Source organism: Panthera pardus, unplaced genomic scaffold (assembly GCF_024362965.1).
Source record: "Panthera pardus isolate Hobbes unplaced genomic scaffold, ASM2436296v1 HiC_scaffold_27, whole genome shotgun sequence".
NCBI lineage: Eukaryota > Metazoa > Chordata > Mammalia > Carnivora > Felidae > Panthera > Panthera pardus.
The window spans coordinates 45,428,981-45,448,717 of NW_026526843.1; the positions used below are offsets into that span (position 1 = coordinate 45,428,981).

Genomic DNA, 19,737 nt, shown 5'->3' on the forward strand with positions numbered 1-19,737 from the left:
TCGCTTATATCCAATGGTCACGTGAGGCTCAGCGTTCTCAGTCGCGCGAAAATCGAGGGCTCCTGAACCTGAGGTTGCTTAGATTTTTCCGCCAAACGGACCCTGCCAGTCAAGGCCCTGGAAGTCAGGTAGACCCCAACAGCTGTGGGTTACAGGGATCCTGCAGTCATGTGATCCCCCTACGGTCGTGTGCCAGTGTCTGTGCTTTTAAGTGTGTGGAGAATCTCCTGAAGTGTTATTCAACTTAGCTTTCTGAGAAGTCAGACCTACACACGCAGAAGTCTTTTAAAATTGTGGTTTGCACCCTGACAAATGGGAAACTTTTCGGGAGACTCTGGTTCAGGTCCCAGTGTTTCCCCCAACTTGTATACCTTGCCGTGGCGAAAAGTACTCGGGTAGGTGGGGCAGCAGCAAGTACTAGATGTTTACTCGGAGAATTGAAACGAAAGGATGCGGCAGGGGTTCATGGACTGCTCTCAATGGCTAGTCTCTAGAAACGCGGTGGGACCTCCTTCACGTTCCTCTTCCCCACCCCCACACCAAAGCCATACTCTTGATTATCGCTCTGCATATTAACTGTGTGTGCAGTGTAATGGATTCATCTGCCATCATCTGACTATATTGTTATCAAGGACCCCGGAGACCTCCTAGATGCTAATTTGTATAGACAATTCCAAATCTGATTTTAATTTCTGTCTGTTACTTGATTCTCTACAAAAGAGGGAAGGAGACTTCTTTTAAGAATTGGACATTTTTTTAATAAAAGTGTGAAAGATCAAGTATAATCAAAAATATTTTTAAGTGTAAAAGTAGCCACTATATGAAGTTTTAAAATATATTTCTTATATTTATTTTGTAGTTCAGCCGTTTTTCAAAATACATATTGGGCACATATGTTTTTGTGCTAGGACTTCCTAAATGGCTTAAACTAATCTAACCAGACACTATTAACTTCTGATTTTCCTCCTGATTTTCTATCCATTGCTTGTTAGACTCCTTGGAAACCCTCTCCCTCCCTCGTTTTCTTCATGTGGAAATAACAATTTATTTTAGAAAAACATATTAAGTAAAATTACAGGTGAGACATTTCATAAAGACAATGTAGGTGTTAGTTAATGAGTTGAATTCAGCAAATAAAGGATTGTGTTTACATTTATGGTGTTTTTAAGTATTGTTTGATAGATGGTTAAAGAATATCTTCACGTGTAATATTTTTATTATAGTATATCCACTTTATTTTCTCTCTCATTTCAGCACTTCCAAGTTTGATCTACAAAACACTATGTCTGAAAGACAGCAACAACAAAAATGTGTTCTTCCATTAAAGAAATGTGAGACATACAGAAATGAAGGTAAAAAGATTTTTATATTGTCATATTTTTAGTATAACTATGCTAATATGCAATTTGAATATCAAAGAGAGAGGTAGTGTTAGCCCATTCAGGCTGCTATAACAGAACATCATGGAGTTTACAAGTGGAAGAGTTGAAAGTGAGCCAATTCATAGTATATTTTACAGAACCAAATCTTTTTGCTATTGTAAATGATATATTCACAATGAAATATTATTTTCTGTTTGTTATAATTCTTTTGTGTATATTAGTATTACATCCAATAACTTGGTTAATCTCTATTCTTATAATTTTCTGTAGATTCTCTTCAGTCTTTTATGAAGATGGTTTTGTTTCTTCACTATTACACACTTAATAATTTATGTATACATGTGTGTATGTATTTATTTTGGTTACTGCACTCACTCACTGCCTAGGAGACTCAGTAAGATGTTGAACAGAACTGATTATATGAGTGGTCTTTGCCTCTTGATTTAATATGGAATGCTTTTAATGTTTCACTATCATGTATGGTGTTTGTTCTAGTTTAAAAAAAAACCTTTTATCTGTTTAAAGAAATATCTCTCTATTCCTGGTTAGCTGAGAATTGTTGTTGTTTAATCTTGATTGGTTATTGGATTTTATGGTATGCCTTTTTTCCTGAAATCTTTGTGATGATTATCCTTTTCCTGCTCCTTTATCTTATTAACGTGTTGGATTATATTATGGATCTCCTAATGTTAATCTGACATTGCAAGGAGTTTTAGGGGGGTTCCGGAAAATGGCGGCGTAGGAGGACGCGGGGCTCACAGCGCGTCCTGCCGATCACTTAGATTCCACCTACACCTGCCTAAAGAACCCAGAAAACCGCCAGAGGATTAGCAGAAGGGAGTCTCCGGAGTCAAGCGCAGACTAGAGGCCCACAGAAGAGGGTAGGAAGGGCAGCGAGGCGGTGCGCGCTCCACGGACTGGCGGGAGGGAGCCGGGGCGGAGGGGCGGCTCGCCGGCCAAGCAGAGCCCCCGAGTCTGGCTGGCAAAAGCGGAGGGGCCGGACAGACTGTGTTCCGACAGCAAGCGCGACTTAGCGTCTGGGAGGTCATAAGTTAACAGCTCTGCTCGGAAAGCGGGAAGGCTGGAGGACAAAGGGAGGGAGAGTTGCTGAGCCCCGGATGGCAGAGCTCAGCTTGGCGGGGAACAAAGGTGCTCGCCAGCGCCATCTCCCCCGCCCATCCCCCAGCCAAAATCCCAAAGGGAACCAGTTCCTGCCAGAGAACTTGCTCGCTCCGCGCAAACACCCAACTCTGTGCTTCTGCGGAGCCAAACCTCCGGCAGCGGATCTGACTCCCTCCCGCTGCCACAGGGCTCCTCCTGAAGGGGATCACCTAAGGAGAAGCGAGCTAAGCCTGCCCCTCCAGCCCCCGTGCACCTTGCCTACCCACCCCAGCTAATACGCCAGATCCCCAGCAACACAAGCCTGGCAGTGTGCAAGTAGCCCAGACGGGACACGCCACCCCACAGTGAATCCCGCCCCTAGGAGAGGGGAAGAGAAGGCACACACCAGTCTGACTGTGGCCCCAGCAGTGGGCTGGGGGCAGACATCGGGTCGGACTGCGGCCCCGCCCACTAACTCCAGTTATACACCACAGCACAGGGGAAGTGCACTGCAGGTCCTCACCACGCCAGGGACTCTCCAAAATGACCAAACGGAAGAATTCCCCTCAGAAGAATCTCCAGGAAATAACAACAGCTAATGAACTGATCAAAAAGGATTTAAATAATATAACAGAAAGTGAATTTAGAATAATAGTCATAAAATTAATCGCTGGGCTTGAAAACAGTATACAGGACAGCAGAGAATCTCTTGCCACAAAGATCGAGGGACTAAGGAACAGTCACGAGGAGTTGAAAAACGCTTTAAACGAATTGCAAAACAAAATGGAATCCACGATGGCTCGGCTTGAAGAGGCAGAGGAGAGAATAGGTGAACTAGAAGATAAAGTTATGGAGAAAGAGGAAGCTGAAAGAAAGAGATAAAAAAATCCAGGAGTATGAGGGGAAAATTAGAGAACTAAGTGATACACTAAAAAAAAATAATATACGCATAATTGGTATCCCAGAGGAGGAAGAGAGAGGGAAGGGTGCTGAAGGGGTACTTGAACAAATTATAGCTGAGAACTTCCCTGAACTGGGGAAGGAAAAAGGCATTGAAATCCAAGAGGCACAGAGAACTCCCTTCAGACGTAACTTGAATCGATCTTCTGCACGACATATCATAGTGAAACTGGCAAAATACAAGGATAAAGAGAAAATTCTGCAAGCAGCAAGGGATAAACGTGCCCTCACATATAAAGGGAGACCTATAAGACTCGTGACTGATCTCTCCTTTGAAACTTGGCAGGCCAGAAAGGCTTGGCACGATATCTACAGTGTGCTAAACAGAAAAAATATGCAGCCAAGAATCCTTTATCCAGCAAGTCTGTCATTTAGAATAGAAGGAGAGATAAAGGTCTTCCCAAACAAACAAAAACTGAAGGAATTTGTCACCACGAAACCAGTCCTACAAGAGATCCTAAGGGGGATCCTGTGAGACAAAGTACCAGAGACATCACTACAAGCATAAAACATACAGACATCACAATGACTCTAAACCCATATCTTTCTATAATAACACTGAATGTAAATGGATTAAATGCGCCAACTAAAAGACATAGGGTATCAGAATGGATAAAAAAACAAGACCCATCTATTTGCTGTCTACAAGAGACTCATTTTAGATCTGAGGACACCTTTAGATTGAGAGTGAGGGGATGGAGAACTATTTATCATGCTCCTGGAAGCCAAAAGAAAGCTGGAGTAGCCATACTTATATCAGACAAACTAGACTTTAAATTAAAGGCTGTAACAAGAGATGAAGAAGGGCATTATATAATAATCACAGGGTCTATCCACCAGGAAGAGCTAACTATTATAAATGTCTATGCACCAAATACCCGAGCCCCCAGATATATAAAACAATTACTCATAAACATAAGCAACCTTATTGATAAGAATGTGGTCATTGCAGGGGACTTTAACACCCCACTTACAGAAATGGATAGATCATCTAGACACACAGTCAATAAAGAAACAAGGGCCCTGAATGATACATTGGATCAGATGGACTTGACAGATATATTTAGAACTCTGCATCCCAAAGCAACAGAATATACTTTCTTCTCGAGTGCACATGGAACATTCTCCAAGATAGATCATATACTGGGTCACAAAACAGCCCTTCATAAGTTTACAAGAATTGAAATTATACCATGCATACTTTCAGACCACAATGCTATGAAGCTTGAAATCAACCACAGGAAAAAGTCTGGAAAACCTCCAAAAGCATGGAGGTTAAAGAACACCCTACTAACGAATGAGTGGGTCAACCAGGCAATTAGAGAAGAAATTAAAACATATATGGAAACAAACGAAAATGAAAATACAACAATCCAAACGCTTTGGGACGCAGCGAAGGCAGTCCTGAGAGGAAAATACATTGCAATCCAGGCCTATCTCAAGAAACAAGAAAAATCCCAAATACAAAATCTAACAGCACACCTAAAGGAAATAGAAGCAGAACAGCAAAGGCAGCCTAAACCCAGCAGAAGAAGAGAAATCATAAAGATCAGAGCAGAAATAAACAATATAGAATCTAAAAAAACTGTAGAGCAGATCAACGAAACCAAGAGTTGGTTTTTTGAAAAAATAAACAAAATTGACAAACCTCTAGCCAGGCTTCTCAAAAAGAAAAGGGAGATGACCCAAATAGATAAAATCATGAATGAAAATGGAATGATTACAACCAATCCCTCAGAGATACAAACAATTATCAGGGAATACTATGAAAAATTATATGCCAGCAAATTGGACAACCTGGAAGAAATGGACAAATTTCTAAACACCCACACTCTTCCAAAACTCAATCAGGAGGAAATAGAAAGCTTGAACAGACCCATAACCAGCGAAGAAATTGAATCGGTTATCAAAAATCTCCCAACAAATAAGAGTCCAGGACCAGATGGCTTCCCAGGGGAGTTCTACCAGACATTTAAAGCAGAGATAATACCTATCCTTCTCAAGCTATTCCAAGAAATAGAAAGGGAAGGAAAACTTCCAGACTCATTCTAGGAAGCCAGTATTCCTTTGATTCCTAAACCAGACAGAGACCCAGTAAAAAAAGAGAACTACAGGCCGATATCCCTGATGAATATGGATGCAAAAATTCTTAATAAGATACTAGCAAATCGAATTCAACAGCATATAAAAAGAATTATTCACCATGATCAAGTGGGATTCATTCCTGGGATGCAGGGCTGGTTCAACATTCGCAAATCGATCAACGTGATACATCACATTAACAAAAAAAAAGAGAAGAACCATATGATCCTGTCAATCGATGCAGAAAAGGCCTTTGACAAAATCCAGCACCCTTTCTTAATAAAAACCCTTGAGAAAGTCGGGATAGAAGGAACATACTTAAAGATCATAAAGGCCATTTATGAAAAGCCCACAGCTAACATCATCCTCAACGGGGAAAAACTGAGAGCTTTTTCCCTGAGATCAGGAACACGACAGGGATGCCCACTGTCACCGCTGCTGTTTAATATAGTGCTGGAAGTTCTAGCATCAGCAATCAGACAACAAAAGGAAATCAAAGGCATCAAAATTGGCAAAGATGAAGTCAAGCTTTCGCTTTTTGCAGATGACATGATATTATACATGGAAAATCCGATAGACTCCACCAAAAGTCTGCTAGAACTGATACATGAATTCAGCAAAGTTGCAGGATACAAAATCAATGTGCAGAAATCAGTTGCATTCTTATACACTAACAATGAAGCAACAGAAAGACAAATGAAGAAACTGATCCCATTCACAATTGCACCAAGAAGCATAAAATACCTAGGAATAAATCTAACCAAAGATGTAAAAGATCTGTATGCTGAAAACTATAGAAAGCTTATGCAGGTAATTGAAGAAGATATAAAGAAATGGAAAGACATTCCCTGCTCATGGATTGGAAGAATAAATATTGTCAAAATGTCAATACTACCCAAAGCTATCTACACATTCAATGCAATCCCAATCAAAATTGCACCAGCATTCTTCTCGAAACTAGAACAAGCAATCCTCAAATTCATATGGAACCACAAAAGGCCCCGAATAGCCAAAGTAATTTTGAAGAAGAAGACCAAAGCAGGAGGCATCACAATCCCAGACTTTAGCCTCTACTACAAAGCTGTCATCATCAAGACAGCATGGTATTGGCATAAAAACAGACACATAGACCAATGGAATAGAATAGAAACCCCAGAACTAGACCCACAAACGTATGGCCAACTCATCTTTGACAAAGCAGGAAAGAACATCCAATGGAAAAAAGACAGTCTCTTTAACAAATGGTGCTGGGAGAACTGGACAGCAACATGCAGAAGGTTGAAACTAGACCACTTTCTCACACCATTCACAAAAATAAACTCAAAATGGATAAAGGACCTGAATGTGAGACAGGAAACCATCAAAACCTTAGAGGAGAAAGCAGGAAAAGACCTCTCTGACCTCAGCCGTAGCAATCTCTTACTCGGCACATCCCCAAAGGCAAGGGAATTAAAAGCAAAAGTGAATTACTGGGACCTTATGAAGATAAAAAGCTTCTGCACAGCAAAGGAAACAACCAACAAAACTAAAAGGCAACCAACGGAATGGGAAAAGATATTTGCAAATGACACATCGGACAAAGGGCTAGTATCCAAAATCTATAAAGAGCTCATCAAACTCCACACCCGAAAAACAAAGAACCCAGTGAAGAAATGGGCAGAAAACATGAATAGACACTTCTCTAAAGAAGACATCCGGATGGCCAACAGGCACATGAAAAGATGTTCAACGTCGCTCCTTATCAGGGAAATACAAATCAAAACCACACTCAGATACCACCTCACGCCAGTCAGAGTGGCCAAAATGAAGAAATCAGGAGACTATAGATGCTGGAGAGGATGTGGAGAAACAGGAACCCTCTTGCACTGTTGGTGGGAATGCAAATTGGTGCAGCCGCTCTGGAAAGCAGTGTGGAGGTTCCTCAGAAAATTAAAAATAGACCTACCCTATGACCCAGCAATAGCACTGCTAGGAATTTATCCAAGGGATACAGGAGTACTGATGCATAGGGGCACCTGTACCCCAATGTTTATAGCGGCACTCTCAACAATAGCCAAATTATGGAAAGAGCCTAAATGTCCATCAACTGATGAATGGATAAAGAAATTGTGGTTTATATACACAATGGAATACTACGTGGCAATGAGAAAAAATGAAATATGGCCTTTTGTAGCAACATGGATGGAACTGGAGAGTGTGATGCTAAGTGAAATAAGCCATACAGAGAAAGACAGATACCATATGGTTTCACTCTTATGTGGATCCTGAGAAACATAACAGAAACCCATGGGGGAGGGGAAGGAAAAAAAAAAAAAAAGAGGTTAGAGTGGGAGAGAGCCAAAGCATAAGAGACTGTTAAAAACTGAGAACAAACTGAGGGTTGATGGGGGGTGGGAGGGAGGGCAGGGTGGGTGATGGGTATTGAGGAGGGCACCTTTTGGGATGAGCACTGGGTGTTGTATGGAAACCAATTTGACAGTAAATTTCATATATTAAAAAATAAAAAAATAAAAAAAAAAAGAAATTGTGGTTTATATACACAATGGAATACTACGTGGCAATGAGAAAAAATGAAATATGGCCTTTTGTAGCAACATGGATGGAACTGGAGAGTGTGATGCTAAGTGAAATAAGCCATACAGAGAAAGACAGATACCATATGGTTTCACTCTTATGTGGATCCTGAGAAACATAACAGAAACCCATGGGGGAGGGGAAGGAAAAAAAAAAAAAAGAGGTTAGAGTGGGAGAGAGCCGAAGCATTAGAGACTGTTAAAAACTGAGAACAAACTGAGGGTTGATGGGGGGTGGGAGGGAGGGCAGGGTGGGAGGGAGGGCAGGGTGGGTGATGGGTATTGAGCAGGGCACCTTTTGGGATGAGCACTGGGTGTTGTATGGAAACCAATTTGACAGTAAATTTCATATATTAAAAAAAAAAAAAGAAAAAAAAATTAAAAAAAAAAAATCTGACATTGCAAGCTTGGGATAAACACAACTTTATAATGTTGTATTATCTGTTTTAACCATTGCTGATTTGGTTTGCTATTATTTCTAATTTTTTGCATTTCTATAGCTAATTAGGATTGAATAGTAATTTTGCCTTTTCGTGCATTTTTGTCAAGAATCTGCTTTCTATTAAAAAAGAATACTCTTTAGGGATGCCTGGGTGGCTCAGTCAGTTGTGTGTCTGACTTTGACTCAGGTCATGATCTCCCATTCATGGATTTGAGCCCTGTGGCGGGCTCTGTGCTGACAACTCAGAGCCTAGAGCCTGCTTTGTATTCTGTGTCTCCCTCTCTGTCTGCCCCTCCCCTGCTTGTCCTCTGTCTCTCTCTGTCTCTCAAAAAAATAAGATAAAACGTTAAAGAAATTTAAAAAAGAATACTCTTTATATTATTATTTTCTATTTCTTGAATTTAAAATAATATTTTATTACATGTGAAAATTATTTGAAATTCTACATGTCCATGGCATACATAAAGTTATATTAGAACACAGCTTTTGGCCAACAGCAACAGATTTGACTAGCTCCATCAGAGTGAAAAGTCGGCAGAGCCTCAAATATTTATGAACTGATCCTTTCCAGGAAAAGTTTCTTGAACTCTGGCTTAGAGCAAGTGTTCTTAAAGCTAGTGCACAGTAACTGGTAAATGGTTGGAAGTGCCTTTGGCTAAGCCCAGGAAGACTGTAGGGTCTTTTCTCAGGAATCCATTTGTTTATGGTGTGGCTTAGTTGTGGGAACTGATTTTTCAACCATTGAAATATGTAAAAGCCATTATTAGCTTACAGGGCCCACAGAAACAGGCAACAAGATAGGTTTGGTCCATGGACCAGTTTGCCAATTCCCTGCTCTATGTTAATGGAACCACTAGGTCTCCAAAACATCACTGAGTGAAAGATCAGCACATGAGATGGAAGTCATTCTTAGGATTTTCTGGCAAGCCTAAACCAAAAAACTGATACTTTAACACAGTGGTTTTCAATCTTGGTTGCACACTGCAGTCATGTGGAGAGTTTTAAAAATGTAGTTGCCTAGTCTGATTCCAATTCTGCTTTAAGTGTTATAGGTGTAGCCTGGTGCTAGTAAGTTTTTTCAATCTCCCCTAGTGGCTTTAGCATGTGAACGAGGTTCAGAACTATCTGAATGATTTAAATGATGAGAGAGCAAGTATTTAAAAATATTTAATTTGAAAATATATACTTGTGGTTTTAGAACAATAATATTACATTAATAAATACATATATCATGGAAACAGTAATAAATACATAGTTATGCTGGAGATATGAAGTAAAAATTCCCATGTAAGAAAGAGAGAAGAATCTCTTTTTTTAAAAAAGAAAGGAAATGGGAAAATACAGTGGGAAATCAGGGATCACCAGTGGTGGGTCAGGAAGGAAGCTAAACCAGTGGCAAGGCCAGAACAAGGTGTAGGTGAAAGCCAAGCACCCACAAGCACAATGAAGAATGGCAGTGAAGCTTTCTTTGCAGGTGACAGTCACAATCCAAGGTAAAGGTGGAAGAGACAGAACAAATTCAGTAAATTAAATTATTTTCATTAAGGGAATAAAAAAAATAGAAAAGGCTGAACAGGACCTGAAGATAATATTTTTAGAGAGATAAAGGAGTGGTAAAGGAAGAAATTATATCATTATAAAATAATAGAAAACTGATCAAGAAAAATTGCTAATTTAATATAAACACTTTGACTTCTTCTTGATATCTCATTAAAACAATATCAAAGGTAAACAGGTACATACAATGGGATATTACTCAGCAATTAAAAAGACAAAAACATGGGTGAATCTCAAAAACATTATGCTGACTTGAAGAAGCCAGAGACAAAGGCATACAGGATGTATGATTTCATTTATATGAGATTCTAGAGCAGGCAAAACTAATATATAGTGACAGAATGCAGATCAGGGTTTACATGGAGCTAAGAGATGAAGAGACTAATTGGGAACCTCTTAAAGTGTGGAATATGCTTTATATCTTGATCAAGGTGGTGGCTAACTCTAATCGCTGATTTTTACATATAAGTAGTTTGGGATCAGGATAAATTGGGTGAATCACCCAAAGTGTTGCAGCTTATTAATCACAGAGAAGGAAGGAGGATCTGATTATAAATAATAAATTGTTTCTATTGTGCTGTGTAATGAGTCAACAGGAGTAGTGCTTCTCCCCAAGCACCTGACAAAACCCAAACCCAGCCTTATGTACAAGTATAGCGTGGACATGAAAGTATAAATATTCCACATTCCAACCACCCATTTATAAACACAGAACACAGAACATTCTTATGTTCTTTTACCTTGACTTCTTTATGTTTTTATTTATAAATCAGAATATAAATTTCCACTAATATTTACTTCTGAGTAATATGATGTACAATTTTTAATTGTGGTGAAAAAACACATAACATAAAATTTACCATCATAACCATTTCTAAGTGTATAGTCCAGTACTGTTAAGTGTACTCACATTGTTGTGAAACCGATCTCCAGAGCTTTTTCATCTTGCAAAACTGAAACTCTTTGCCCTCTTCCCCCAGCCCCTGGTAACTACCATTCTACTATCCATTTCTATGAATTTGACTAGATATCTCATAAGCGTGGAATCCTACAGTATTTGTCTTATTGTGACCAGCTTATTTAATTTAGCATAATGTTGTCAAGTTTCATCCATCTTGTAGCATGTGACAGGATTTCCTTCCTTTTTAAGTCTGAATAATATTCTACTGTATGTATACAGCAGAATTTGTTTACAGCAGAATTTGTTTACCTATTGATCCATCAATGAACAGTTTACCATCTACTTCTTGGCTTTTTCTGAATAATGCTATGAACATGGGTGTGCAAATATCTCTTTGAGACTCTGCTTTCAATTCTGTGAATATATACACCCAGAATTGGGATTGCTGAGTCATATTGTAGTTCTATTTTTAATTTTTTGAGGAATATCCATACTATTTTCCATAGAGGCTGTACTGTTTTTGCACTCCCACCAATAGTGCATAAGGGTTCCTATTTCTTCACATACTTTGCTAACACTTTGTGTGTGTGTGTGTTTTGTAGCCATCCTAATGGGTATGGGTGATATTTCACTGTGTTTTTTATTTACATCCCTCTGCTGATTAATGATGTTTCCTTCTATTCCTAGTTTGTCAAATGTGGTTTTTTTTACTTTTTTAAACATTTTTTAAATGTTTATTTATTTTTGAGAAAGAAAGAGAGACACAGAGTGTGAACAGGGGAGGAGCAGAGAGGGAGGGAGACACAGAATCCGAAGCAGTCTCCAGGCTCCGAGATGTCAGCACAGAGCCTGATGCGGGGCTCGCACCCACCCACGAGCTGTGAGATCATGAACTGAGCCGAAGTCGGACGCCCAACCGACTGAGCCACCCAGGTGCCCCCCCTTTTTTTTTTACTTTTTTTTTTAACATTTATTCAGCTTTTGAGAGACAGAGCATGAATGGGGAAGGGGCAGAGAGAGAAGGAGACACAGAATCTGAAATAGGCTCCAGGCTCTGAGCTGTCAGCACAGAGTCTGATTCAGGGCTCAAACCCATGAACCACGAGATCATGACCTGAGCCAAAGTCATATGCTAAACCGACTGAACCACCCAGGGACCCCAATGTATAAACCTTTCAATGTGCTGTTGAATTTGGTTTGTTCATATTTTTTTGAAGATTTTGCACCAGTATTCACCAGGGGTTATTGGTCTATAGTTTTCTTAAGTGTCAGTCTGGCTTTATTATAAGGGTAATGCTGGTCTTACAGAGTACACTTAGAAGTGTTCTTTCATCAATATTTTTGAAAAGTTTCATTTGGCATTCATTTAAATATTTGAGAGAATTCTCTAGTGAAGGCCTCTGGTCCTGGGCTTTACCTTATTGGGAATTTTTTGATAATTGAATCACTCTCTTTGCTCATTATTGATCTGTTCAGATTTTCTTTTTTTTTAATTTAAATTCAAGTTAACATACAGTGTAGTATTGGTCCCAGGAGTAGAACCCAGTGATCCATCATTTCCTCCAACATCCAGTGCTCATCTCAAGTGGCGTCCTTAGGGCCCATCACCATTTAGCCCATCCTTCCACCCACCTCCCAAGCAAACTGCTTGTTTGTTCTCTGTATTTAAGAGTCTATTATGGTTTGCTTCCCCCTCTGCTTTTATGTTATTTTTCCTTCCCTTCCCCTATGTTCATCTCTTGTTTCTTAAATTCCACAAATGAGTGAAACCATATGATATTTGTCTTTGCCTGGCTGATTATTTCACTTAGCATAATACACTCTATTTCCATCCATATTGCTGCAAATAGCAAGATTTCATTCTTTTTGATCGCCAGTTAATATTCCATTGTGTATATAGATATAGATACAGATATACACATAGATATAGATGATCGTTATAATTCAGTCTTGGTATTTTGGTGTTTTTCTAGGGATACATTTCTTCTAAGCTTTCCAATTCACTGGCATGCAATTGTTCATAGTATATTGTTATAGTTCTTTTCATTTCTGTAGTATCAGTTGTAATGTCCATCTTTCCTTTTTTTATTTTAGTTATTGGAATCTTTATTTTTTTAGTGAGTCTTACCTAAAGGTTTGTCAATTTTATCTTTTCAAAAAACTACTTAGTTTCATTGATTTTTTTCTATTTTTCTCAAGAAAGGATCATGGTGAATAATTCTTTTAATGTACTGTTGAATTCAATTTGCTAGTGTCTTGTTGAGAATTTTTGTTGCCATGTTGATCAGGAATATTGGCCTATAATTCTCCTTTTTAGTGGGGTCTTCGTTTGGTTTAAGAATCAAGGTAATTCTGGCTTCATAGAATGAGTTTGGAAGCTTTCCTTCCATTTCTATTTTTTGGAACAGTTTGAGAAGAATAGGTATTTAGTCTCCTTTAAATGTCTCGTGGAATTCCCCTGGGAAGCCATCTGGCCCAGGACTCTTGTTTGTTGGGAGATTTTTGATTACTGATTCAATTTCTTTGGTGGTTATGGACGTGTTCAAATTTTCTATTTCTTCCTGTTTGAGTTTTGGTAGTGTGTGAGTTTCTAGGACTCTGTCCATTTCTTCCACATTGTCCAGTTTGTTGGCATATAATTCTTCATAGTATTCTCTTATAATTATACTTCTGTAGTGTTGGTTGTGATCTCCCCTCTTTCATTTGTAACTTTATCTATTTGGGTTTTTTCTTTTCTTTTTGAGAAGTATGGCAAGAAGTTATCAATTTTTTTGTTTTCTTTTCTTTTATTATTTAAAAGAATAATACATTGACTTTATTTTTTTTTTTGGTGTACAGTTCTACAAATTTTAACCCATGTGTAGATTTTATAACCATCTCCACTGGATACAAAACAATTCTGTCACTCCAAAAACCTCCCTCATGCTGTAAGTCTATAGTCATGCCCTCCCAAACCCCAATGCCTGGCAACCACTGATTCTTTATCATTATAATTTTCTTTGAGAATGTTATTTAAATGGAATTATATAGCATTTAACCTTTTGAGACTGGCTTCTTTCACTTAGCAAAATGCCTTTGAGATTTATACAAATTGTTACATGTATCAATAGTTTTTTCCCCCACTTATCGTGTATTATATAAAATAACCATAGTTTATCTATTTACTCATTGGAGGACATTTATGTTTTAGTGATTATGAGTAGCTCCTTTTAATTTGTACCTAAGTTTTTTTCTCTCTGAGATAAACACTCAGGAGTGGGATTGCTGTGTCATATGGTAAGCGTATGTGTAACTTCCTAGGAAACTGCTAAACTGTTTTCCAGGGTGACTGTACCATTTTGCATTTCACGAACAGTGTAGGAGAGTTCTGGTTGCTCTGGAACTTCTGAGCACATGGTATTTTATATCATCACCATTTTAATAGGTGTATACAAATATCTCATTGTGGGGCTTTTTAAAATTTAAATTAAAGTTAGTTAACCTACAGTGTAGTCTTTGCTTCAGGAGTAGAACACAGTGATTCATCTCTTATGTATCACACCCAGTGCTCATCCCAACAAGTGTCCTCCGTAATGTCCATCACTCATTAGCCTATCCCCCCCACCTGCCTCCCATCCAGCAACCTTCAGTTTGTTCTCTGTATTTAAGAGTCTCTTATGGTTTGCCTCCCCCTCTGTTTTTATCTTATTTTTCTTTCCCTTCCTCTGTGTTCATCTATTCTGTTTTTTAAATTCCACATATGAATGAAAACATATATTTGTCTTTCTCTGACTGATTTATTTCACTTAGCATAATAATTCTGGTTTTCCATCCACATTGTTGCAAATGGCAATATTTGTTCTTTTTCATCAAGTAGTATTCCATTGTGTGTGATTATATATACATATAATCTCCACAGACATCCATGACATCCATGTCATCAGTTGATGGACATTTGGACTCTTTCCATAGTTTGGCTATTTATTGTTGATAATGCTGCTATAAACATTGGGGCGCATGTGTTCCTATGAGTCAGCATGTTTGTATCCTTTAGATAAATACCTAGTCGAGCAATTGCTGGATTGTAAGGTAGTTCTATTTTTAATTTTTTGAGGAATCTCCATACTGTTTTCCACAGTGGCTGCACCAGTCTGTATTCCCACCAACAGTGCAAAAGTGTTCCCCTTTCTCTGCATCCACCAACATCTGTTGTTTCCTGAGTTGTTAATTTTAGCCATTCTGACAGGTGTGCGGTGGTATCTCATTGTGGTTTTGATTTGTATTTCCTTGATGATGAGTGATTTTGAGCATCTTTTCATGTGTCTGTTAAGCCATCTGGATGTCTTCTTTGGAAGAATGTTCATTTCTTCTGCCCATTTCTTCACTGGATTATTTGGTTTTTTGGGTTTATCAGTTTTGTTTGTTTTTTCAAAAGACCAGCTTTTAGGTTCATTAATCTGTTCTACTGGAGTTTTTAATTTTGTTCTGGTATTGTTTATTTCTGCCATAATCTTTATTATTTCCCTTCTTCTACTGGATTTGGGCTTTATTTGCTGGTCCTTTTCTAGCTCCTTTAGGGGTAAGGTTAGATTTTGTATTTGGGACCTTTCTTGCTTCTTGAGATAGGTCTGAATTGCAATGTACTTTCCTCTTAGGACTGCCTTTGCAACATCCTAAAGGGTTTGGACTGTCATGTTTTCATTTTCATTTGCTTCCACGCATTTTTTAATTTCTCCTTTAATTTTCTGGTTAATCCCTTCATTCTTCAGTAGGATGTTCTTTAACCTGCATGTATTTGAGGGCATTCCAGATTTTTTCTTGTGGTTGATTTAAAGTTTCATACCGTTGTGATCTGAAAATGTGCATGGTATGATTTCAATTCTTTTATATTTATTGAGGGCTGTTTTGTGACTCAGTATGTGATCTATCTTGGAGAATGTTCCATGTGCACTCGAGAAGAATGTGTATTCTTCTGCTTTAGGATGAAAAGTTCTGAATATATCTGTCAAGCTCATCTGGCCCAGTGTATCATTCAGGGCCATTGTTTCTTTATTTATTTTCTGCTTAGATGATCTGTCCATTGTTGTAAGTGGAATATTAAAGTCACCTGCAATTACCGTATTCTTATCAATAATATTCCTTATGTTTGTGATTAATTGTTTTATATATTTGGGTGCTTTCAAATTGGATGCATAAACATTTATAATTGTTAGCTCTTCTTGATGGATAGACCCTGTAATTATGATATAATGCCCTTCTTCATCTCTTGTTACAACATTTAGTTTAAAATCTAGTTTGTCTGATAAAAGTATGGCTATTCCAGCTTTCTTTTAACTTCCAGTAGCATACCCTAACTTTCAATCTGAAGGTGTCCTCAGGTCTAAAATGGGTGTCTTGTAGGCAGCAAATAAATAGATGGATCTTGGTTTTTATCCATTCTGATACCCTATATCTTTTGATTGGAGCATTTAGTCCATTTACACTCAGCGTTATTATTGAAAGATACGGATTTAGTGGTATTGTGTTATCTGTACGTTTCATGCTTGTGGTGATGTCTCTGGTCCTTTGTAGTCTTTGCAACATTCCACTCACAGAGACACCCTTAGGATCTCTTGTAGGGCTGGTTTAGTGGTGATGAACTCCTTCAGTTTTTATTTGTCTGGGAAAACTTTTATCTCTCCTTCTATTCTGAATAACAGCCTTGCTGGATAAAGGATTCTTGGCTGCATATTTTTCCTATTCAGCACATTGAATATTTCTTGCCACTTCCTTCTGGCTTGCCAAGTTTCAGTAGGGGTCTGCTATGACCCTTATGTGTCTACCCTTGTAGGTTAAGTCCCATTTGTCCCTAGCTGCTTTCAGAATTCTCTCTTTATCTTTGTATTTTGCCAGTTTCACTATGATATGTCGTGCTGAAGATTGATTCCTGTTACATCTGAAGGGAGTTCTCTGTGCCTCCTGGATATCCCTGTCTGTTTCCTTACCCAGATTGGGGAAGTTCTTAGCTATAATTTGCCGCTTTCTTTCTCTTCTTCTGGAACTCCTAGGAGATGGATATTATTATGTTTCATTGAATCACTAAATTCTCTAATTCTTCCCTCGTGGTCTGGAATTTTTTTATCTCTCTTTTTCTCAGCTCCATCTTTTTCCATAATTTTATCTTCTATTTCATTTAATTTCCCCTCTGCTTCTTCAATCGTCACTGTCACCACATCTAGTTTATTTTGTATCTCATTTACGACATTTCTTAATTCATCATAACTATTGTTTAGTTCCTTGATCTCTGCAGCAATAGATTCTCTGCTGTACTCTATGCTTTTTATCAAGCCCAGTGATTAATCTTATGACTATTATTCTAAATTTTGAGGGGCGCCTGGGTGGCTCAGTCGGTTAAGCATCCGACTTCAGCTCAGGTCACGATCTCGCGGTCCGTGAGTTCGAGCCCCGCGTCAGGCTCTGGACTGATGTCCCAGAGCCTGGAGCCTGCTTCCGATTCTGTGTCTCCCTCTCTCTCTGCCCCTCCCCCGTTCATGCTCTGTCTCTCTCTCTGTCTCAAAAATAAATAAACGTTAAAAAAATTTAAATTTTGATCAAATATATTGTTTATATCTGTTTTGAGAAATTCCTTAGCTGTCATTTCTTCCTGGAACTTCTTTTGAGGAGAATTTTTCCATTTCATCATCTTGGCTAGTTTTCTGTCCCTTATGTGTTTTAAAAGCTTGTTATGTGTCCTGCACCTGTGAGCACTACTGTATTAAAGAGAGGTCATATGCTGTCCAGGGCCTGGCCCTTCAGGAGCTGTGTTTTGGAGTGTGTTGCATGCTGTCTATTGTTGTGACTGTGATTGCTTTATCTCCCTACTCGTAGTGATGTTTTGGACCCTCCACCAGGTGCTCTTTGATTTGTTCATTGAAGTAACCTTGGAAAAAAATATTTTTTTTTTACAAAAGAAAAAAGGTGGAGGCACTGGTGGAAAAGGCCATATCCCATACAAAGAGAGAAATGACAGGGGAAGGAAAAAGAAAAGAAAAGAAAAATGATCAGGCAGAGAAACTATACAGCTTAATCCAGAGAGAGAGAGGAAAATAAAGAAGGAGATAGAGAACAGGTATAAAGAGAATAGATTAAATATGTCTGCTGAAACAAACCAACAGCTGGAATAACCCGACTAGAGAAGGGAAGAAATAAGAAGGAGAAAAGGAAGATATATATTAATATATGCCTATATATATTAATATTAGTATTAATATTAATATTAATATAGTATATAAAATAAGAATTGCCCAAGAATTAAATCAGAAAATGCAAAACCGCTGGGTGCCTTGGAACCCATGGTAGCACTGATCTGGAGGAGGGGTTGTCTGGATGGTCAGCATCAATCTCATTCATGTAGATACACAGTTACCAGGTGTGGAGGGGCGAGGTTTGGTGTAGGCAGGTCCTGCCTCCACTATGGACATGTTGTCCTTTCCCTGAAGCCCCACCTTGTTAGTGATGGGGAGGAAAATGGCGACAAACCAGTCTCTCCTCAGGGGCTAGAGCGGGCTCTTTTTTTCCCCCACCCACAGTCTCTGGTGCCTCCCTGGAGTTCACCTGGGATTCAAACCCAGATGTCTTAACAGGTTCCGCTCTGCACGCACCCGGTTCCAGGGAAGTGCCACTCGCCCAGCCAATAAATGGCCTCTGGCTAGAGGGCACAGGTAGGGTCCTTTGTCCTTTGAACCTGAATACCTTCTTCCCACAGCACTCAAGGGAGGGGATTGCTTTCTCCCACTGCGGACTGTGCCTCTGCACTAGTAACCGGGGCGAGGACTGACTCCCCTCCTCCCCAGGTGCTCGCACAGGACAGCTGGCCCCAGTCTGAAGAAACCCCTGCAGTTAGAGATTGGATCTTTCTCCGTTTTTTTTTTTTTTCTGATCCCCTCTCCGTGGTTTTTCTCTTGTCCAAATACAGTCCTACACTTCCACACCCTCTCTTTCTCTTCCCTTTGTCTCTTCACAGAAGGGGATCCCTCCCCTCCATGCCTATGCAGCCCGTTTTATCTCTCCCAATTTGCAAACACCTATAGCCTGCCAGGTTGTCCCCATGGGTCCCTGGAGACGTCTGTCACTCTGCAGCTGGACTCTCGGAATTCAAAGTCCTCTGGCCTTAACACTGCTGTGTTTGAGGGACGACTTCTCCGTCATGTTGGTGCATCTCCTACTCTGGCTTTCTTTTGACCTCCAGTTCTCCATCCCTCTCTTGCAATCTACAGGTATCATTAGGTCTAAAATGAGTCTCCTGTAGGCAGCAGATAGATGGGTCTTGTTTTCTTATCCATTCTGATACCCTATATCTTTTTTTTTAATGTTTATTTATTCCTTGAGAGAGAGAGAGAGCATTGAGCAAGGAAGAGGCAGAGAGAGGGAGACAGAATCCGAAGCAGGTTCCAGGCTCCAAGCTGTCAGCACAGAGCCCGACACAGAGCTCAAACCCACTAACTGCGAGATTATGACCTGAGCCAAAGTCAGACGCTCAACCAACTGAACCACCCAGGTGCCCCTACCCTATATCTTTTGATTGGAGCATTTAGTCCATTTACATTCAGAGTTATTATTAAAATATAGGAATTTAGTGCCATTGTGTTATCTCTAGTTGGCATTTCTGGTGATGTTCTCTGATATTTTGTAGTCTTTGTTGCTTTGGTCTTCTTTTTTTCCTCACTCAGAGAGTCCCCCTTAGAATTTCTTGCAGGGCTGGTTTAGTCGTCACAAACTCCT

The 19,737-nt window shown here is 39.3% G+C and overlaps 1 protein-coding gene across 1 annotated transcript in view; it reads left to right on the forward strand.

Moving 5' to 3' along the window:
* Positions 1–1,256: 1,256 nt before the first annotated feature.
* Positions 1,257–19,737, forward strand: part of LOC109261037 (nuclear RNA export factor 2-like) — a 39,356-nt gene continuing 20,875 nt past the window's right edge. Inside the window, exon 1 of the mRNA XM_053891402.1 lies at positions 1,257–1,352. Within this exon, the coding sequence (XP_053747377.1) occupies positions 1,283–1,352 (70 nt within the window). The 5' untranslated portion in view covers positions 1,257–1,282. The remainder of the gene's footprint in view (positions 1,353–19,737) is intronic.